Below are 21116 nucleotides of genomic sequence, written 5' to 3'. Positions count from 1 at the left end.
TACCGACCGCTTGCTTCTCGTGAATCAGCAGCATACTCCCAAAGCCAGGAGCAGGTACCACCTAAAACTGAGGTCTTTTTCTTAACTGTCATCTCTCCTGGAAATGCCTCCCTCCTTTGCTTTCTTCTCTCCGCTGCAATGTGACCTCTAAAAACCTCCTTTATTGTCCTGATTCTTCTCTAGCCTTGCCTTACACACTGTACACACCAGGCAAAATGAAAAGCCTGATAACCCAACTTGACCACCTTCCATCCCAGCACACTCTTTAGAGGATTTACAAGTCTCTTCCTTGCAGATGGTCACGCTAAGCAATAAAATTTTCACTCCATGTTACCATTTTGCCAAACAAACATCTGATGTCCTTGACAAATCAACTTAAAGCTTTCTGGCAGAAGAAAGCAAACCCGATCTTTGTTACCTGAGGCTCTTACAGCACAGGGCCTAATTCTGACACCCTCCACCTCCTCCCTGCTTCTTTCATCTTGTCTCATATCAGAAACCCTTCTGGAACCAGCATAGGCACTGAGCTGTCAAGTATGATTTGTTCTCAACCCTCTTGAATACCTTCCTCAACCTAATTCAGGGTGTTGCAGGTTCCAGGTTTAATTTTTACTTCTTCGAAGTGTTTCGTTTAATCCACTTGTTTTACTTATTACAAATATTTCTACTTTATTTTACTTAGTTCTTACTTTTTTTATCCTTTAAAAACGTAACCCCCACTCCCTCAACTTTTTTTTAACTTAAATGTAGTTGATTTACGATACTGTGCTAGTTTCAGGTGTAAAGACTAGTGATTCAGTATTTTTACATATTATATTCCTTTATAGGTCATTAGAAGATAATGGGTAGAATTCTCTGTGCTATACAGTATATCCTGGTTGCTTACCTACTTTATATATAGTAGCTTCTACCTGTTAATCCCACGAATTTGTCCCTCCAGGGGTGAAGAATCTGCCTTCCTGTGTAGGAAATGCAGGTTGGATCCCTGGCTGGTGAACTAAGATCTCATATGCCTCAGGGCAACTAGAGAAGCCCTCACACCACAGCGAAGATCCCTCTGTCACAACCAAGACCCCATTCAGCCAAATAAATAACCTTTTAGGGGGAAAATGGGATGCTTTCCTGGTGACTCAGATTTTAAGAATCTTCCCACAATGCAGAAGACCCTGGTTCAATCCCTGGATTGGGGAGATCCCCTGGAGAAGGGCATTGCAACCCACTCCAGTATTTATGCCTGCAGAATCCCACGGACAGAGGAGCCTAGTCGCAAAGAGTCGGACACGACTGAGCCATTAACACTCTTCTCCTTCCTTTCACCCTTTACCCTTTAGTAAGCACAGACTTGTTTTCTATATCTGTGAGGCTGCTTCTGTTTTGTATATACATTCATTTGCATGAGTTTTCAGATTCGATATATAACTGATATCCTACAGTATTTGTCTTTTTCTAACATTTTACCAAGTATAATATTCTGCAGGTCCATTCATGTTGCTGCAAATGGCAGTATTCATCCTTTTATGGCTGAATAAGATTCCATTCTGTATGTGTACTACCTCTCCTGAATCCAGTCATCTGTTGATGGGCATTTGGGTTGCTTCCATGTTTTGGCTATTGTAAACAGGGCTGGTATGAACACTGGGGTTTGTGAATCTTTTCCAATTACTGTTTTCATTTTTTTCTGGATATATATATATCCATCACTGGATAATATGGTAGTTCTATTTTTAGTTTATTAGGGTACCTCCCTACTATTTCACATGGTAGCTGTACCATTCCATCAACCACTCCAGTACTCTTGCCTAGAGAATTCCATGGACAGAGGAGCCTGGTGGGCTACAGTCCATGGGGTCACAAAGAATTGGATACAACTGAGTGACTATCACACAACAATTTACAAAGATTTCATTTCCTCTGTATCCTATCCAACATTTGTTATTTGCAGACTTTTTGATGACAGCCATCTGACAGGTGTGAGATGATACCTCATAATGGTTTTGATTTTCATTTCTCTAATAATTAGTAAAGCTGAGCATTTTACATGTGCCTGTGAACCACCTGTATGTCTTCTGTGGAAAAATGTCTATTCAAGTCTTCTGTCCATTTCTCAATTGGCTCATTTGTTTTTTGATTCTGAGCTGTATGAGTTGTTTGTATATTGTGGAAATTAACCCCAGTCAGTTGAATCATCTGCAAATATTTTTTTCCTGTTCCATAGTTTTTCTTTTTGTTTTGTTGATGGTTTTCTTTCTTTGCTGTGCAAAAGCTGTGAAGTCAATCATTATAGGTCCCACTTGTTTATTTTTTATTTCTTTTGCCTGAGGAGACTGATGAAGAAAATACTGCCATGATTTATGTCAGAGTGTTTCCCCTATGTTTTCTTCTAAGAGTTTCATGGCTTCATGTTTTACATTTAGGTCTTCAAACTATTTTGAGTTTATGTTTGTATATTATGTGAGGGAATGTCCAAAGAGATTAATATTTTTCACTTCCTTCCCCCACATTTTGTGTTTTTGATGTCATTATTTTGCATCTTCAAGCTTATCACTTTACTGTTCATTGTAGTTATAGTTGCTTTCACAATTTTGTTTTCTTTTTTTAAATCTACATACTGGCTTATTTAAGTGATCTTCAATCCTTCTATGTATTTGCCTTTCTTGTTGGGATTTTCCTTTTCCTATAGATTTTTGCTTCTTTTCCATTTAAAGGAAACCTAAAGCAATCTTGAAAAAGAACAAAGCTGGAGGCATCATACTTCCTGATTTCAAAGCAATATTGTAATGGCATGAAAACAGATACACTGATCAATGGAATAGAATCAAGTGCCCAAAGTAATCCTGTGCGTATATGGTCGATTAACTGATAAATGAGCAAGATACACAATGGGGGAAAGACAGTCTTTTCAGTAAACGTATTGGGAAAGCCGAACAGCCACAGCTTTCTCTTACACCATGCACAAAAATCGACTCAAAAATAGATTAAAAACTTAAATGTAAGACCTGAGACCATAAAATATTTAGAAGAAAACAGTTGGCAAACTCCTTGGCATTGCTATCAGCAATAATTTTTTTGGATTTAACAAAAGCAAAAATTAATAAGTGGAACTACATCAAACTAAAAGCTTCTACATAGCAAAAGAAACCATCAGGAAACTGAATAGTCAACCTTCAGAATGGGAGAAAATATTTGCAAACCACTTACCTAATAAAATATACAAGTAACCCATACGATTCAACAACAAATAACCCAATGAAAAAATGGGCAAAGGACCTATACAGACAGTTTTTCAAAGACATACAAATGGCCAACAAGTACATGGAAGGTTGCTCAACATCACCAATCCTCAGGGAAATGCAAATCAAAACCACAACGAGATGTCACTTCTCCTCCACTAGGATGTTCATCATCAAAAAAACAAAAGATAACAAATGTTGGTGAGGATGTGGAGGAAAGGAAATCTTTGTACACTGTTAGCGGAAATATAAACTGATACAACCACTGTCAAAAACAGCTTGGAGGTCCCTCAAGAAATTAAAAATAGAACTACCATATGATACAACAATCCCACTTCTGAGAATATATCCATAGAAAGTGAAACCATTATCTCAAAGTGATATATGCACTCCTATTTCACTGCAATATTCAACATAGCCAAATTATGGAAACAACCTCAGTGTCTGTAAACAGATGAATGTGTGAAGAAAATGTTATATTTCTTTATATATATTATTCAGCCTTCAGTAAAAGAAGGAAATTCTGCCTTTTGCAACCTAAAGGCATCATGCTAAGTGAAATAAGCCAGACAGATATACAAAGACAAATACGAACACTATCAATACATATTACCACTTACGTGTGGAATCAAAAAAAAAAAAAAAAGGTCAAACTCATAGAAACGGAGAGTACAAAAGCAGTTGCCAGGGCCTGGGAGGTAGGGAAAGTAAGCAGAGATTGACAAAAGGGCACAGACTTTCAGTTATCAGATGAATGAGGTCTGACGCTCTAATACACAGTATGGTGACGATAACAACACAGTGCTGTATGATTGAAATTTGCGCAAAGGGTAGAACGTAAATATTTTCACTAAAAAATGTAATGTGAGCTGATGGATGTGTTAAAGACATGTGATGTGATGGATGTGTTAATTAACTTGATGGTGTATTAACTTATAATGTGTATGTATGTCATCACATTGTACACTTTAAATATATTACAATTTTATTGTCAATTATATCTCAATAAAGTTGAAAAAAAATTTCTTCTAGGTAGCAGAAAAGTCCCCGAGACTATGTTTTTATAGTCCTTGTGTTTTCATAAGGTGACAATGGCAAAGCTTTCTGAGTCCTTGCTCAGCATATGTGACACTCTGACTTTGAAGTCTAACATCTAAGAGCCTTACAGGCACTACGACATTATCTGACACATTTTCTCTATGGTACTTTTTAAAAAAACTTTTTTTCCTCATTAAAAAATGTTGTTGTTGTTCAGTTGCTCAGTCATGTCCAGCTCTTTGTGACCCCATGGATGACAGCACACCAGGCTTCCCTGTCCTTCACTGTCTCCCAGAGTTTACTCCAACTCATGTCCATTGAGTCAATGATGCCAAAAATACATGTTTATAATAGAAGAGTTGAAATATTTTTTAAAAAATTGAAGAAAAGAAAATCCTATATCACCCCATAACCTGGAGAGAATTTCTATTAATGTTTTGATGCAATGATTTCCAAACTTCACTCAGTATAACTTTTTTACACGTGACCATACCCTGTGAACAAAAAGCACTCTTTTATGCATAAAAATTATATAAGCATTTTCTATGCTGTTACATTCAGAAAACTAAGATCATAGCATCTGGTCCCATCAGTTCATGGGAAATAGATGGGGAAACAGTGGAAATAGTGTCAGACTTTATTTTTTGGGTCTCCAAAATCATTGCAGATGGTGACTGCAGCCATGAAATTAAAAGACACTTACTCCTTGGAAGAAAAGTTATGACCAACCTAGATAGCATATTCAAAAGCAGAGATATTACTTTGCCAACAAAGGTCCATCTAGTCAAGGCTATGGTTTTTCCAGTGGTCATGTATGGATGTGAAAGTTGGACTGTGAAGAAAGCTGAGCGCCGAAGAATTGATGCTTTTGAACTGTGGTGTTGGAGAAGACTCTTGAGAGTCCCTTGGACTGCAAGGAGATCCAACCAGTCCATTCTAAAGGAGATCAGCCCTGGGATTTCTTTGGAAGGACTGATGCTAAAGCTGAAAATCCAATACTTTGGCTACCTCATGGGAAGAGTTGACTCATTGGAAAAGACTCTGATGCTGGGAGGGATTGGGGGCAGGAGGAGAAGGGGATGACAGAGGATGAGATGGCTGGATGGCATCACCGACTCGATGGACATGAGTTTGGGTGAACTCTGGGAGTTGTTGATGGACAGGGAGGCCTGGTGTGCTGTAGTTCATGGGGTCTCAAAGAGTCAGACACGACTGAGCGACTGAACTGAACTGAACTAATGCTGTTACAATTACAAAAATGAATATACGATTTTTATTGAATGTAATTCATATAAAATAAAATTTAACCTTTTAAAGCAGACAATTCAGGAGTTTTTCAATTCCTGGGTTGGGAAGATCCACCAGAGAAGGAATAGGCTATCCACTCCAGTATTCTTGGGCTTCCCTTGTGGCTTAGCTAGTAAAGAATCTGCCTGCAATGCAGGAGACCTGGGTTTGATCCCTGGGTTGAAAAGATCCCCTGGAGAAGGGAAAGGCTACCCACTCAGTATTCTGGCCTGGAGAATTTCAAGGGGTTGCAAAAAGTTGGACACAGCTGAGCGACTTTCACTTTCACTTAGCGTATTCACAAAGTTGCACAAGTAAAATTACAATCTAATATTAGAACAGTTTCATTACCCCAAAGGAAATCTGTACCCATCAGCAGTCATTCGTCCACTCCCCTTTTCCCTAGACTCTTACTACTAATCTACTTTGTTTTTGTGAATTTCACTATTCATTTTATATAAATGGAATCATACACTACGTGGTTATTTACATTTCACATTTTTCACTTAAAATTTTTTAAGACTCATCTATGTTGTAGCATGTATCAATACTTTAATACCTTTCAAGACAGAATGTTAAATTCTATGAATAAGCCAAATTTTAATATCTATTTATCAACATGGACATCTGGCTTGCTTCCACCTTTTGACGATTATGTCATACATATATACATTTATACTGCCATAAACATTTGTGTACAAGTTTTTGCATGAAAATGAGTTTCTCGTTTACTTAGGTATGGTTAGATAGCATCACCAACTCAATGGACATGAATTTGAGCAAACTCCAGGAGACAGTGAAGGAAGGACAGGGAAGCCTGGCATGTTGCTGTGCATGGGGTCGCAAAGAGTCAGACATGACTTTGAGACTGAACAACAGGTATATGCCTAGGAGTGGAATTGCTAGGCCGTACTGCAACTCTCGTACCGCAACTCCCGCACCGCAACTCCCGTACCGCAACTCTCGTACCGCCACTCTCGTACCGCCACTCTCGTACCGTCACTCTCGTACTGCCACTCTCGTACTGCAACTCTCGTACTGTAACTCTCGCTTCTCTTTTTGAGAAACTGACAAAACATTTTCCAAAGTAGGTGCCCCATTTCCTGGTCCCACCAGCAGTTATGAGGGTTCCAACTTCTCCACAGCCTTGCCAATGTTTGTTATCTATCTTTTTAATAACGACCATCCTAGTTGGTGTGATGTGGTAGGTATGTAAACTGTGGTTTCAATTTACATTTCTATACAGACTGTGACACTGAACAACTTCTCATGTGTTTATTGGCCTTTATGTATCTTCTTTGGAAAAATGTCTATTCAAATCCAATGTCCATTTTTAAAACTGGATTATTTTATTTTTTGATTCATAAAAATTTTAAATAGAATCTAGATACTAGATCATCAGATTTATCATGTGCAAGTATTTTCTCCCATTCTTAGGTTGTCTTTTCACTTTCCTGATAGTGTCCTTTCCTTCTGGTACTTTTACAAGATAGAGAGCTTGTGACTTTCCAACCACGGTTTTCTTACTTTTTAAAAATATCTATTTTTCCCTTCAGGAACTAACAGGGAGCCAGTCTGTAAATCTGAGTGCCAGCCCAGCATCACACGCAGAATTTTGAAGGGGAGACTTGAAGTTAATACACAATAACTTAACAAATGGCACACAGGAAGGTAAGAGTTCCTTATCAACTGTGTACTGCTTTTTTTAACAACAAAAAAATAATTTTACGGTTTTAAAAAAATAAGTGCTATGGTCCAGGGGTTAAGAATCCATCTTCCAATGCAAGGGACACAGGTTCAATCCCTGGTTGGGAAACTAACATCCCACATGCCACCAGGCAACTAGGCCCCAACTACTGAGCCCAGGCGCTCTAAAGCCTGTGTGCCCCAACTAGAGGGAAGGCTCTGTGCCATGATGAAGAGCCCACATGTCATGAGCAAAGCTCCCACACACCACAACTAGGACCCAATGCAGTCAACTACATAAATAATATTAAAAAAAAATACTTTCCATTTTATTGATATCTGGTTTTGGGTGTTTCCAGTCTTATAATCTCTGGAAATTTTTTGAGGTGGGGGGCAGGTGCTAATTTCTTGAAATTAATGCATAGATCGAGAATTTTCCATTTTTCTTCTAGTGTGAGCATTTAAAGTTGCCCTCTGAATATGATTTTAGCTATACCACATTTGTTTTGATATATTTTTATTATTATCCAGTTCGAAATAAGTTGTAAATTATATTGTGATTATTTTCTTTTATCTTTAGGCTGTTTCAGTTCAGTTCAGTCACTCAGTCGTGTCTGATTCTTTGCAACCCCATGGACTGCTGCATGTCAGTCCTCCCTGTCCATCACCAACTCCCAGAACTTGCTCAAATTCATGTCCACAGAGTTGGTGATGCTATCCAACCATCTCATCCTCTGTCATTCCCTTCTCCTGCCTTCAGTCTTTCCCAGTATCAGGGTCTTTTCCAGTGAGTTGGCTCTTCACATCAGGTGGCCAATCCTCTCAAGATTGGCTTCTTTCAACTAGTTTTTATCTTCTCATTTGAAGGATATTTTTCTAGCTCAGCAGCTGTCTTCTACGAGCATCATGAAGATGTCTTTGGGCTTCAAAAACTTCCACTGGGAAGTCACCTCTTGGTCTAATTTTGCTCCTCTAATGCCAATACCCCTTTTTCTCCTGCATGCATGCCCGCTAAGTCAATTCAGTCATGTCTGACTCTGTGCAACCTTATGTACTGGAGCCTGCCAGGCTTCTCTGTCGACGTGATTCTCCAGGCAAGAATACTGGAGTGAGTTGCCATGCCCTTGTCCAGGGGAACTTCCCCACCCAGGGATGGAACCTGCATCTCTTTTGTCTCCTGCACTGGCAGGGGGTTCTAGCACCACTTGCGCCACCTGTGAAGTCCCTTTTTTCTCCTATGGATGCTTTTAAATTTTTTTCCTTACTTCCAATTTTCAGCAGTTTTACTAGGACATGCCCAATTTTACTTTTCTATGAACTTATCTTGCTTGGAATTCCTACTTTTTCTTGAATCTCTGGCATGATGCTTTTCATCAATGGGAAATTCTCAGCTATTCTTTTTAAAATGCTACATCTTCCTCATTCTCATTTTCCTCTCCTGCTGCTGTGGTTCTATTAAGATTTATGTTTGGTATTTTATGTGTTCTAAATATTTCTTTTCCTCTTTTCTGTATTATCCATTCTTGGTTTGTGTTTTATTCTGGATGTTTCTTCTGATTTATCTTTTACTTCAACAGTTTCTCTTCAGTTCTTTCTAATTGTAGGTTAATCATACCCACTCTTCTTAGACTTACCTATTGTATTTTCCTGTTCTAGAATTTGTGTTTGATTTCCATTTTTTTGTTTAAAATTTCAATATTCTGTCAATTCCTTGAACATATCACTCATGGTTTATTTGCTGTATTGGTCTAATAACTTCATTTTCTTCATCTTCTGTGGATGTTTTATCTGTTTTGTCTCTTTTTTGGGAATAGCCTTTGTATGTATAGGTATGTGTTTGATGCTGCATATTAAAATTTAACAAGTTAGGAATTCCTTGGTGGTACAGGTTATGACACCACACTTTCACTGCTGAGGGCCCAGGATTGATCCCTAGTCAGGGAACTAAGATCCCACAAGTCATGTAGAATGACCAAGTTAAAAAAATAATGAGTCTGGATGATGTCATCATAATCAAGACAGGACTGGTTTTGCCTCTGGCAGGCAGGTAGGCTAAAAGAAGGAGCAATTCCTCATTGTCTTTCTCAAATAAGAAATAAAAATGTTAAGAGTATCAGTACATGAAGACTGGTCTATTTCTGGTACATTCTTACTCATAGGTTAGGACTTTCATAACTCCAGCTGAAAACATGGGGTATTTATTAGGGTTCTTTTTTTGTGGGAGGGGTCCTTTAATTTCAGCTTTTATCTCCCTGCCTCATGGCTCTGTCAAGGATCTGCTCATGTTATCAGCCTCTCAGTTGCTTCTTTCCAGTCAGTAACGCCAGATCACCTCTTTGAGCCTCTTTTTCTTGCAGTCCAGGCCCTCACAATTCCTCATATACAACCTTGGTAGCTACGCCATGCATTCAAACAGTAGCTTTTGTCTAAAAAAAAAATTGAACTAGTTGTTTACAGCTGGACAATTGGTTCCAGCTACTTAATATACCATTGCTGATATTGGAATTCCTCCATGTAAAATATTTTTAAGTTTATATAGTTGATGTAACAACTTTCTTCCCTTAATTGCTTCTAAATTCTGACTCATGGTGAGAGAGACCTTCACATTTTACTGTTATTTTGTTATACTCCTTTTATGGTTTCAATTTTTTAATTTATATTTTTATATTCAACTGGAATTTATCTTAATTAGCTGAGGTTACACACAACTTACTTTTATTTCTGATGCCCACCTGTTTATCTATTTTCATTTATTGGACAGTCTTATATTTTTGTCACAGACTTGAAACTTTACCTTTTTAAATAGTAAATTGACCTGTGAATTTTGACCTGTGGATTTCAACTTTTTCATTGTTTCATTGCATGTGTGTGTGTCAGTGACATGTTTTAATGACTTTATCATGCAATACTCTGTATACATTTAAGGTATATAATTTGATCAGCTATATGTATACACTAGTGAAATTATCGCTACAATCAAAATTTTCTTGTGCGCTTTTTAAATCTATACAAATTCTGATGCCACCTGCTGTGACTAAGCAACAAACTGTCATTTTAATCTGTAGTTTGTAGTTTTTTGATAAATCAAATCATATGGAATATATACTCATTTTGTCTTTTATTCACAGTTATTTTGAGATATCTATTTTGTTGCCTTTGGCATTAGTTTGTTCCTTCTTACTGCTAAGTAATGAAAGCATTAGTCACTTAGTCATGTCTCCTCTTTGCAACCCCATGGACTATAGCCTGCCAGGATCCTCTGCCCATGGAGTTTTCCCAGGCAATGAACCTAGTCTCCGGCATTGCAGGTGAATTCTTAACCATTTGAGTAGTTTGAGACTCATCTAGGTTGTTGCCTTTGGCATTGCTCTGTTCCTTATTGCAGTAATAGTATTCTACATATTTATCCACTTGCCTCTTATTGGACATTTGGGTTGATCCTAATTTGGGGCTATCATAAGTAAAGCTGCTATAAAATTTTTTAAGACTTTGTGTCGATTTAATGCTTTGATTTCTCTTGAATAAAGATGGACTGCCTAGCCTATAAGATGTGTGATTTTCCAAAATTGTTCAACTGTTTTCTGAAGTGCTTATACTGTTTTACATTTCAGGAAGAAGTGAATGAAGGACTTCCCTCGTGGTTCAGTGGTTATGAATCCACCTTGCAAGCCAGGGGATGTGGGTTCAATCTCTGATCCAGGAACTACAATCTCACATGCTTCAGAGCAACTAAGTTTGCACACCTCAACTACTGAGCGCTCCCACAACTAGGGAGTCCACACACCAAAAATGAGAAAATCCTGCCTGAGGAAGCAAACATCTCAAGACCTGCAACTAAGACCAGATGCAGCCAAATATATATATTTTTTAAAATGAGATATCCAGTGCTCACTTCGGCAGCACATATACTAAAACTGGAACAATACAGAGAAGATTAGCGTGGTCCCTGCGCAAGGATGACACGCAAATTCGTGAAGCGTTCCATATTTTTAAGACCAGAAACTATAAAGCTCCTAGAGGAGAACATAGGCAAAACACTCTCAGACATAAATCACAGCAGGATCCTCTATGATCCACCTCCCAGAATTCTGGAAATAAAAGCAAAAATAAACAAATGGGATCTAATTAAAATTAAAAGCTTCTGCACAACAAAGGAAAATATAAGCAAGGTGAAAAGACAGCCTTCTGAATGGGAGAAAATAATAGCAAATGAAGCAACTGACAAACAACTAATCTCAAAAATATACAAGCAACTTATGCAGCTCAATTCCAGAAAAATAAATGACCCAATCAAAAAATGGGCCAAAGAACTAAATAGACATTTCTCCAAAGAAGACATACGGATGGCTAACAAACACATGAAAAGATGCTCAACATCACTCATTATTAGAGAAATGCAAATCAAAACCACAATGAGGTACCACTTCAGACCAGTCAGAATGGCTGCGATCCAAAAATCTGCAAGCAGTAAATGCTGGAGAGGGTGTGGAGAAAAGGGAACCCTCCTACACTGTGGGTGGGAATGCAAACTAGTACAGCCACTATGGAGAACAGTGTGGAGATTCCTTAAAAAATTGCAAATAGAACTACCTTATGACCCAGCAATCCCACCGCTGGGCATACACACTGAGGAAACCAGAATTGAAAGAGACACATGTACCCCAATGTTCATCGCAGCACTGTTTATAATAGCCAGGACATGGAAACAACCTAGATGTCCATCAGCAGATGAATGGATAAGCAAGCTGTGGTACATATACACAATGGAGTATTACTCAGCCGTTAAAAAGAATTCATTTGATTCAGTTCTGATGAGATGGATGAAACTGGAGCCGATTATACAGAGTGAAGTAAGCCAGAAAGAAAAACACCAATACAGTATACTAACACATATATATGGAATTTAGAAAGATGGCAATGACGACCCTGTATGCAAGACAGGGAAGGAGACACAGCTGTGTATAACGGACTTTTGGACTCAGAGGGAGAGGGAGAGGGTGGGATGATTTGGGAGAATGGCATTCTGTCATGTATACTATCATGTAAGAATTGAATCGCCAGTCTATGTCTGACGCAGGATACAGCATGCTTGGGGCTGGTGCATGGGGATGACCCACAGAGATGTTATGGGGAGGGAGGTGGGAGGGGGGTTCATGTTTGGGAACACATGTAAGAATTAAAGATTTTAAAATTAAAAAAAATAAAATTTAAAAAAAAACAAAAAATAAAAAATAAAATGAGATATCCAGTTGATCTATCTTCATCAGCTGATACATCTATCTTCCAGCTGACACATCTTCAACACTTGATATTATCAGTCAAGTATAGTTATTCTTATGGATGCACCTTACTGTGGTTTTAATTATAATCTCCTTTAAGATGCAATTTAAAGATAATACCTTTCACATATTTATCTCTTCAAGAAATGTCTGATCAAGTATTTTCTCATTTTAAATATTTTTTTTTCCCTTCTCATTAGCTGTAATAGTTCTTTTTACTTGGGGGACATATGTTTTTCAAATATATTCTCACCTGCCTTTTGATTTTCTTAAATATGTGTTTAGCTACGCTGGGTCTCAGTTACAGCATGTGGGATCTAGTTCCCTGACCAGTGTTCAAACTCCAGCCCCCTGCACTAGGGGCACAGAGTCTTAGCCAATGAACCAACAAAGCAGTCCCTTGATTGACATCTTTACAATATGGACTCTTCTAATCTATGAATATGGCATATTTCAATTATTTAGGTCTTCTTTAATGTCTCTGGATTGTGTTTTAGGGGAAGTGCTCAGGTATTTCATATTCCTAGGTATTTTATATTTCTGATGCTGTCAAATAACACCTTTTATGATTAAGCTTATTTAAAATGTTACATGCAGGGTACAGAATAGTTGTTCGATGGATATTCAATGAGTAACTGAAGAAACACATTTTCATTTTCAGAAATAAATTTGTGAAACAGCCTTTTAAAGGATGTTGAATTAAGACCATGACAGATCAGCAAAAGGAAGCTATAGGGAAGAGGTTCTAAAGAGTATAGATTTCCTTTTTGTCTTGGCTTCCTGGCTCTGCACTTTCCTTCGCGGCACCCAACCCACTGCTACTTCCTTTGACAAAGACTTCTGACACCTTAGGGACATGAATGTTTGTGCCACATGATTGAGGAAAATACAAAGGCATTATTTTTCAATTTTATTTTCCTATTGTTCATTGCCAGTGTACTAGTGATGGTTCTCCAGAAAAATAGAACTGACAGGTTAGATAGAGGATACACTGATATTCTAAGGAATTGACTTGCATGGTTGATTCTGGGAGCTAGTAAGTCTGAAATCCATAGTACAGGCCTATGGATAGAAGTTTCCATAGGAAACTCAGGTAAGAGTTGATGTTCCAATCTTCAGTCCAGACACTTCACAGCATCAGGCTGAAAACCCAGGCAGAGTTTTCAGGTTGAAGTCCTGAGGATAACAGCTTCCACTGGAAAGCTCAGTCTTTGCTCTAAGACGTTCCACTGATTGGATGAGGTCTAACAAAGATTCTCCTTGCTGCTGCTGCTGCTCAGTCGCTTCAGTCGTGTCCGACTCTGTGCGACCCCAGGGACGGCAGCCCACCAGGCTCCCCTGTCCCTGGGATTCTCCAGGCAAGAACACTGGAGTGGGTTGCCATTTCCTTCTCCAAGGCATGAAAGTGAAAAGTGAAAGCGAAGTCGCTCAGTCGTATCCGACTCCTAGCGACCCCATGGACTGCAGCCTACCAGGCTCCTCCGTCCATGGGATTTGCCAGGCAAGAGTACTGGAGTGGGTTGCCATTGCCGTCTCCAAGATTCTCCTTGACCAAATTTTAATCAGGCTCCTCTGAACTCCCTTCTCAGTTAGGTTCTGGCTTTTGAGCTTCTGTATTTGTCTCTGCACTCCTCAATTATCCTGCTAGGACAGTTTAGCCGGAATAGCCCACCCTCTATATCTGATACCTGGTTCCTTAACCTCTTCCCCAACCCCACCCCACCAGGTGATGTGTGACCAATCCCACCTGCCTTCAACCAGAATCCTGTTGGTTCAGTTTAGCCAAAATCCCCCGACACCCCGCGTTATGTCTTCGCAGTTCTCATCCACTGACGTGCCCGCCACCCTCAGGCAGCTCCTGGGCTGCAAATTCCCACTATTCCTTGCCTGGAATTGAGCCCATTCTCGCCCCCACAGGTCAGAACCTACTGAACGAAGTTTGCCTTACCGTTAACAAGTCTCAGGAATAACTTTTCTGTATCAGGTCCATCCACAGGGGAACAGGGAATGGGTTCCCCGAGCTGCTCACCCATCCAGTTCGGCGTCAGCCTCTGCCTCATTTCCCCAGTGTCTGGAAAACCACACGACTAGGACCGCCTGGTAAACGTGTAGTCCTCAGGGAAGCCATCCCGGCACCAGCCGGGACTGCGCTCCAAACGCACAATCCCGGGCACCGGCCCCCAAAGTTAGCCTGTGGACCTTTTCTCGCTTCGGGTTTCTTTCCTGTCCTACCAGCTGTATGCTTATGTGTACAACTTTCAATGTTTTCTGTGGACAGTAAGAAGTGAAACACTCATTTTAGGAGCAACTGCATTAGCTGCGTCCGGTTGGGTTCCTCCGACGCGGGGCGGCGCAGGCGGAGACGCTGTCGCCTGCCGCTGAGGGGCCGCCGCGAACCGCCCCAGGCCGGGAGGACGCCGTCCGCTCGCGCCGCGGTGCCCCCGCCCAGGCCTCCGCAACTCCGCCTCGTCTTCTCCTCCGCCGGTCCCCGCAAGGCTGTCCCCCAGGGCCGGACTGGCTCGGTCACAGCGGCCACTGAACCGCCGCGAAATCCCGGACTAACGGACTCGGGGTGTCGTCGCTGGGGTCGCCCGGGAGCGGGGGCATGACGGAGCATGCGCGGGGAGGGTGAGCGCGCGCACATGCGCAAGGCCGCGCGCTGGGGGCTGTCGGGCGGCAGCGAGGCTGCGCGCGGCTGACGTGTTCGGTGGCCGCGGCGGCGGCGGCGGCGGCGGGGCGACGGCAGGGGAAAGGCGGGCGGGGCCGGGGGCTGAACCCGGAAGTGTCTCGGCGCCGGAGCGAGCGCGCCCGGAGTGGAGCTTGGCGGCCGGGAGCCAGCGGGGAGCCCTGCGTTCCCGGGTAAATGGACACGCGGGGCGTCCGCGCGGGGAGCCGGTGGGCGGGCGGCGGGGGGTCGCCGTCGGTGGCGCGGTCTCTGCCCGGCGGGGGCCCGGGCAGGCTCTGCTCTGGCGACCGTCCCCCGGGTGACCCCGACCTCGTCTTCGCGACGCTCCCAGGGCAGTCCCGCCGGGCGCCTCCGGCCTTTGGACGCTCGCCGGCCGGGATGAGGTGCGCCTCACCGCCCCGGGGAAACGTGTTAATGGGTGGCGGGGAGGGGGAGGGAACGTGGGTTCCGTGGCCGCGACGGCCTGAGTGTCAGCGCCCCGGCGCTCTTGCATCGCGAAGGTGGCCGCCTCGACCTGCCCCGCGGCAGGCTCGGGGGAGCCTCCCCTGCTGCCCGCTTTCCCGCTACTCCGTTCGGGAATAGGGCCTGCGAGGTGTGCCCTGCCTCCTTCAAAATTATTCTTTTGTTGGCTTTTTCTAACCCGGCCCTTCTCGTTCTCCGCCCTAAAATCTCAGCCACGAATGCGTGGAAGCGGCGACTTTGTCATAATTCACTTCTCATTTAGGATGAATTGGTTGACAGTACCGCGAGTGATTTAGGATGGCTGGGCCGGGGAGTTGTTTTACGTGGTTCTACTGTCTTCTTCACAGACCATGCAACCCTCGGGCACGCCCCTCCAGAAGCTGTGATCCCAGACAATCCTGTTTTCCTTCATAAATCCCTCAAGACACTTATGAAGTTTCTTGTTCTGAAACCGTTGTACTGCAATGAAGAAGAGGAGAAAGGTTACTTCACATCTTGACGAGAAGATCCATCTAGGCTACCATAAAGATTCCCCGGAAGGAAATGTTGTAGAGGACTGTGACCAAGTAACCTACACTCATTCCACAGAAAGACCAGCTCCTGAAACCCTACGCTGTTATCAGGAACTTCCTCCCTCCCCGGATCAGAGGAAACTTCTGAGTTCTTTGCAGTACAATAAGAACTTGCTGAAGTATTTGAATGATGACAGGCAGAAGCAACCGTCTTTCTGTGACTTACTTATCATAGTAGAAGGAAAAGAATTTAGCGCCCATAAAGTTGTCGTTGCTGTTGGCAGTAGTTATTTCCATGCATGTTTGAGCAAAAATCCGAGCACGGATGTTGTCACCCTGGATCACGTAACGCACTCCGTTTTTCAGCATTTGCTTGAATTTCTTTACACATCAGAATTTTTTGTGTACAAATATGAAATCCCTCTTGTTTTAGAGGCTGCAAAATTTCTGGATATTATAGATGCAGTTAAGCTGCTAAATAACGAAAATGTTCCCACTTTTCAGTCTGAGCTAACGGAAAAGTCATCACCAGAAGAAACACTAAGTGAATTAACTGGAAGACTATCAAGTAATCATCAGTGTAAATTCTGTAGTAGACATTTTTGTTATAAGAAGTCTTTAGAGAATCATTTGTCGAAAACCCATAGGTCCCTTTTATTAGGGAAAAAACATGGGTTAAAAATGCTGGAGAGAAGTTTTTCCACAAGAAGATCAAAACGGAATCGAAAGTGCCCTGTTAAGTTTGAGGACACCAGTGATGATGAACAAGAAAGTGGTGATGGGTCAGACAATTTAAATCAAGACAGTTTTGATAAGGAAAAGTCAGACAGAAATGATTCTGAGGATCCCGGAAGTGACTATAATGCTGAAGAAGATGAGCTAGAGGAGGAAATGTCAGATGAATATTCTGACATTGAAGAACAGAGTGAAAAAGATCAGAATGATGCAGAAGAGGAGCCGGAGGCCGGTGATTCTGTCGGAAGCATTCATGAGGGGTTAACCCCTGTAATCATTCAGAACAGTAACAAAAAAATATTGCAGTGTCCCAAATGCGATAAGACATTTGACCGCATAGGTAAGAAAGAAAAGCTTGTTTCTTGTCTCTAATAAGAAAGCATGTTTCTTGTCTCTAATAATTTACTTTTCATGGATACTTTAAAGGTGATAATTAAAAACTAAACTTTGAAAATAACTTTTGAAAAGTATGGAGGGTATTTGATTTTTGATCTGTACTTTATCCTGTTATTATAAATTTATTGTGATTCAGGAATTAAGTATTTACATTACCTTTTATTTTCTCTTCCTCATGTCCTGGCAGTAGGTGACAGACCATTAGTTCCTGTGTTTAGTATGGAAAATTCCAAAGTGCCAATAATTATGAATATAGCATTTTGATTTATATGCTAATTTAATTTAAGTGCTATTTTTGAGTCATAGAAAATTGAAATAGGCCATATTGTATGTAATTTAATAATTCCTGTACTGTTTCCCCTTGAGCGTGGTAATATGTGAGTCATAAATATAGTCACTTTTCCAGTATCCAGTACTGTTTAGAACTGGGATGTTTCAGATTAAGAATAGTTAGGGATAAAACTAAATTACTAAATGTAATAAATGCCTTCATTCTGTAGGCAGAGACTTTAGGAAGTGTCCTAATAGAATTCTTGGGTTATTATAATAATGAATAAATCAATATTTTCTTTATTAGAAAAGCATATGAAAAGTGATATGAAAGTGAAAAGCATATGAAAGGGAAAGTATTAGTTGCTCATTTGTGTCTGACTCTCTGCGACCTCATGGACTGTAGCCCACCAGGCTCCTCTGTCCATGGAATTCTCCAGGGAGGAATACCTGGAGTGGGTTGCCATTCCCTTCCCTGGGGATCTTCCCAGCCCAGGGATCGAACCTGGGTCTCTTGCATTGCAGGCAGTCAGTGAATATTTAATTTCAGGAGAGCTTACTTGCTAGTAAAATAATTTTTGGAGGTGTCTTATATGGACTTTATAATGTGAACTTTAAAATTGCAGCAATTCACCTATTTACATATAAATGAAAGTTATGAAATTGGGGACTGTATTTTACCACATAGAATGATAAAAGAAGCAGATAAGTATTTGACCTTGTAAAATTACTTATACGTTTAATATATCCCCATGTGTCCCTAGTGGGTCAGATGGTAGAGTCTGGCTGCAGTGCTGGAGACCCAGTTTTGATACCTGGTGAGAAAGATCCCCTGGAGAAGGAAAGGCGACCCACTCCAGTATTCTTGGCTATATTCTTGCCTGGAAAATCCCATGGACAGAGAAGCCTGACAGGCTTCAGTCCATGGGGTGGCAAAGAGTCAGACATGACTGAGCAACTTCACTCACTGACGTTATTGAGTTAGGAGGAAATTGGTTAAATAAGGTATTGGTTTGCTCTCAAAATACTCAACAGTGTAAACTATGTAAGCAGTGTAAGTAGTAGGTGCCCTTTTTTTGCTTTTTTATGCCTTTGAATATTTTTCTCTAAATTAGAATGCTTTTGAGAATCCAACTTAATAATTGTTCATTGCTCTTTTTAGTGTGTTTAATGTTCTGTACAAATGAATAGAGTAACTTTTTGAGCAACTAGTCAGTTGGAGACAAGTAGCTTGTTAAACTAAGGCTGGTAAATGTTCTTGTAGAGCTGTGGACCCGTACTGTGAGCATTACAGGGAACAGAAGAACATTCTTGAATTGAGATACCTGACAAAGTTTCATCTTTCCAGTTGATTCTGCCTTTTTAGACTTTACTCTTAGCACACGCTTCCTGTATCATGCCTTGTTCTCAGTGGTGCTCAGGCGTGTCCGGCTCCTTGCCACCCCGTGAACTGTAGCCCGCCAGGCTCCTCTGGTCATGGGATTTTTCCCAGCAAGGATACTGGAATGGGTTGCCATTTCCTTAATTTGGCCTAATTTGATTTGAGATGTGTGAGAGCAGGGTCAGTCTGCCAGTGGCATTGTGGGTCCAGCAGATAGATATCAGACTCTTGTATCCAACACTGGGCCTGTGGGATGCATTGTGAGCAAGGGATTCTGGGTTCAGGTAAGAAAAGGAAGATGATACTCAATCTCTATTAACACTCTCGAATTCTCTAGCAAACAAACCTGTCAATTTTACTTAACCTGGCATTTTCTCAGATAACTTTATCACGGGACATTTGGAAACTCCCGGGAAACTAGAGTTCTGTGCACACTATTTGGGGAAATACTGCATAAGTTAAGGTCTTGATATACTAAAAAGAAGGCATTTTGCAGCTTTTTAAACTAAGGTTAGTTCAGATAATCAGATAAATGTGGGTATCAATAGATCACATTGTCAGCTTATTTCCAGCCTCCTTTCTGGATGTGTTTTATATTATCCCCCTCTTATTGAACCCCTTTTTTGCTTAGCCTCACTGGGGCTGCTGACTCCTCCCCTGTGCAGAGAAAGAGAAGAGATTGAGATTATGATTTTATCATACTGGTTACGAAGCGTTGATATGAGCTGTGGCGATGTCAGACTGCCTGCGTTTTTGCATCCAGGTCTTATGTGAGTTACTTCACCTGTGTGTACTTTTGTCTCCTCACAGATAGAATGGATGGTGTTAATAGTACCTTCTCATGGGGGTTACTATGAGGATTAAATAGGATAGTCTTTGTGAAATTTGTGTGAATATAGTATGAAATTACAATACTGTGAAATTTAGGTGTGCAGTGAATGCTAGCTGCTCTTATTCGTCATTAATATAGTTTCTGTGTGTCTGTACTATGCCAGACACTAAACAAATATGAAGTGATATGTTCTTTGTCGTCAAGAATCTTAGAGATTAATGAGTACATGCAAAAACACAGTTATATTATAATAAAGATAATCTTACCAGGACAGGGACAGACGCTTAGGGGAATCGGGAAAGATTTCATGGAGCAGGTAGCATTTGAGCTGAGAACATAAGAAAGGGAGGAGCTTGCAAGGCAGAAGGACCAACAAGTACAAAGACTTTAAGGTACTTATGTTCTGGAAATTGCTAAAACTAGGGTGATTGCAGGGTGGCCTGCTGCTGCTGCCGCCAAGTCGCTTCAGTTGTGTCTGAGTCTGACTCTGTGCGACCCCATAGATGGCTCCCCAGTCCCTGGGATTCTCCAGGTAAGAACACTGGAGTGGGTTGCCATTTCCTTCTCCAGTGCGTAAAAGTGAAAAGTGAAAGTGAAGTTGTTCAGTTGTGTCCGACTCTTTGTGACCCCATGGACTGCAGCCTACCAGGCTCCTCTGTCCATGGGATTTTCCAGGCAAGAGTACTGGAGTTGGGTGCCATTGCCTTCTCTGTCAGGGTGGGCAAGTAGGCATAATGAAAATGATGAGAGATGAGGATTGGCAAGTGAGCAGAGGTCATGTTTTGAGTAGTTTGTGTGCAGTGCAGAGGAGTTTTTAATCCAGTAAGCGATAAAAAGTTGAGAAAACAGAGGAAATGACCGCCATAGGCATTTTAGAAAGGTAGACTGGCTTCAGGGAAGAGAAGGAAGTTGGAAAGAGCAGAGGGTTATTTCAGGCTTGGGCTAGAAGGATGAGCAGCATTGGGAATGGGGTGCGGGACAGGGTGGATCAGAGCTGCAGGCTTCAGTGGACTGGTGACGGGTAGAATGAAAAGAACAGGCAGATGGAGAAGACCTGTGATTCTTCAGTGTCCTCCTGTATCATCTCTATCGGAAGTCCTCTTTATTCTTGAAACACTCCCAGGGCTACTTTCCAATAACCCTTGTATCACCCACATTTCTTTAGGAGGTTTTTAAAATGTCCACCTAGCATTTTGGTTGTTATTTCCCTGCCTCATCACATTGTGAGCTGGAAAGTGTTGTCTGTTACTTTTAGTTAGTATCCTTGATGAAAGCCCAGGTCATTTAAAATGAGTAAGTTTTCAGTAAGTTCCTGTTTAATT

General features: G+C 41.2%; 2 protein-coding genes and 1 non-coding gene across 3 annotated transcripts in view; 2 read left to right on the top strand and 1 right to left on the bottom strand.

Moving 5' to 3' along the window:
- Positions 1 to 14569, bottom strand: part of CRB1 (crumbs cell polarity complex component 1) — a 259524-nt gene extending 244955 nt beyond the window's left edge. Inside the window, exon 1 of the mRNA XM_052654054.1 lies at positions 14469 to 14569. Coding sequence (XP_052510014.1) covers positions 14469 to 14553 — 85 coding nt within the window. The 5' untranslated portion in view covers positions 14554 to 14569. The remainder of the gene's footprint in view (positions 1 to 14468) is intronic.
- Positions 11126 to 11232, top strand: LOC128061916 (U6 spliceosomal RNA). Its single transcript, XR_008200767.1, has one exon. It is a non-coding gene; the product is annotated as a U6 spliceosomal RNA (small nuclear RNA).
- Positions 14570 to 16132: 1563 nt separating the features above from the next.
- The window catches only part of ZBTB41 (zinc finger and BTB domain containing 41), a 29548-nt gene continuing 24564 nt past the window's right edge, over positions 16133 to 21116 (top strand). Inside the window, exon 1 of the mRNA XM_052654110.1 lies at positions 16133 to 17255. Within this exon, the coding sequence (XP_052510070.1) occupies positions 16133 to 17255 (1123 nt within the window). The remainder of the gene's footprint in view (positions 17256 to 21116) is intronic.

This window comes from Budorcas taxicolor, chromosome 16 (genome assembly GCF_023091745.1).
Source record: "Budorcas taxicolor isolate Tak-1 chromosome 16, Takin1.1, whole genome shotgun sequence".
NCBI lineage: Eukaryota > Metazoa > Chordata > Mammalia > Artiodactyla > Bovidae > Budorcas > Budorcas taxicolor.
Note: the sequence above shows the minus strand (reverse complement) of the source record. Positions and strands in the feature narration are given on the sequence as shown.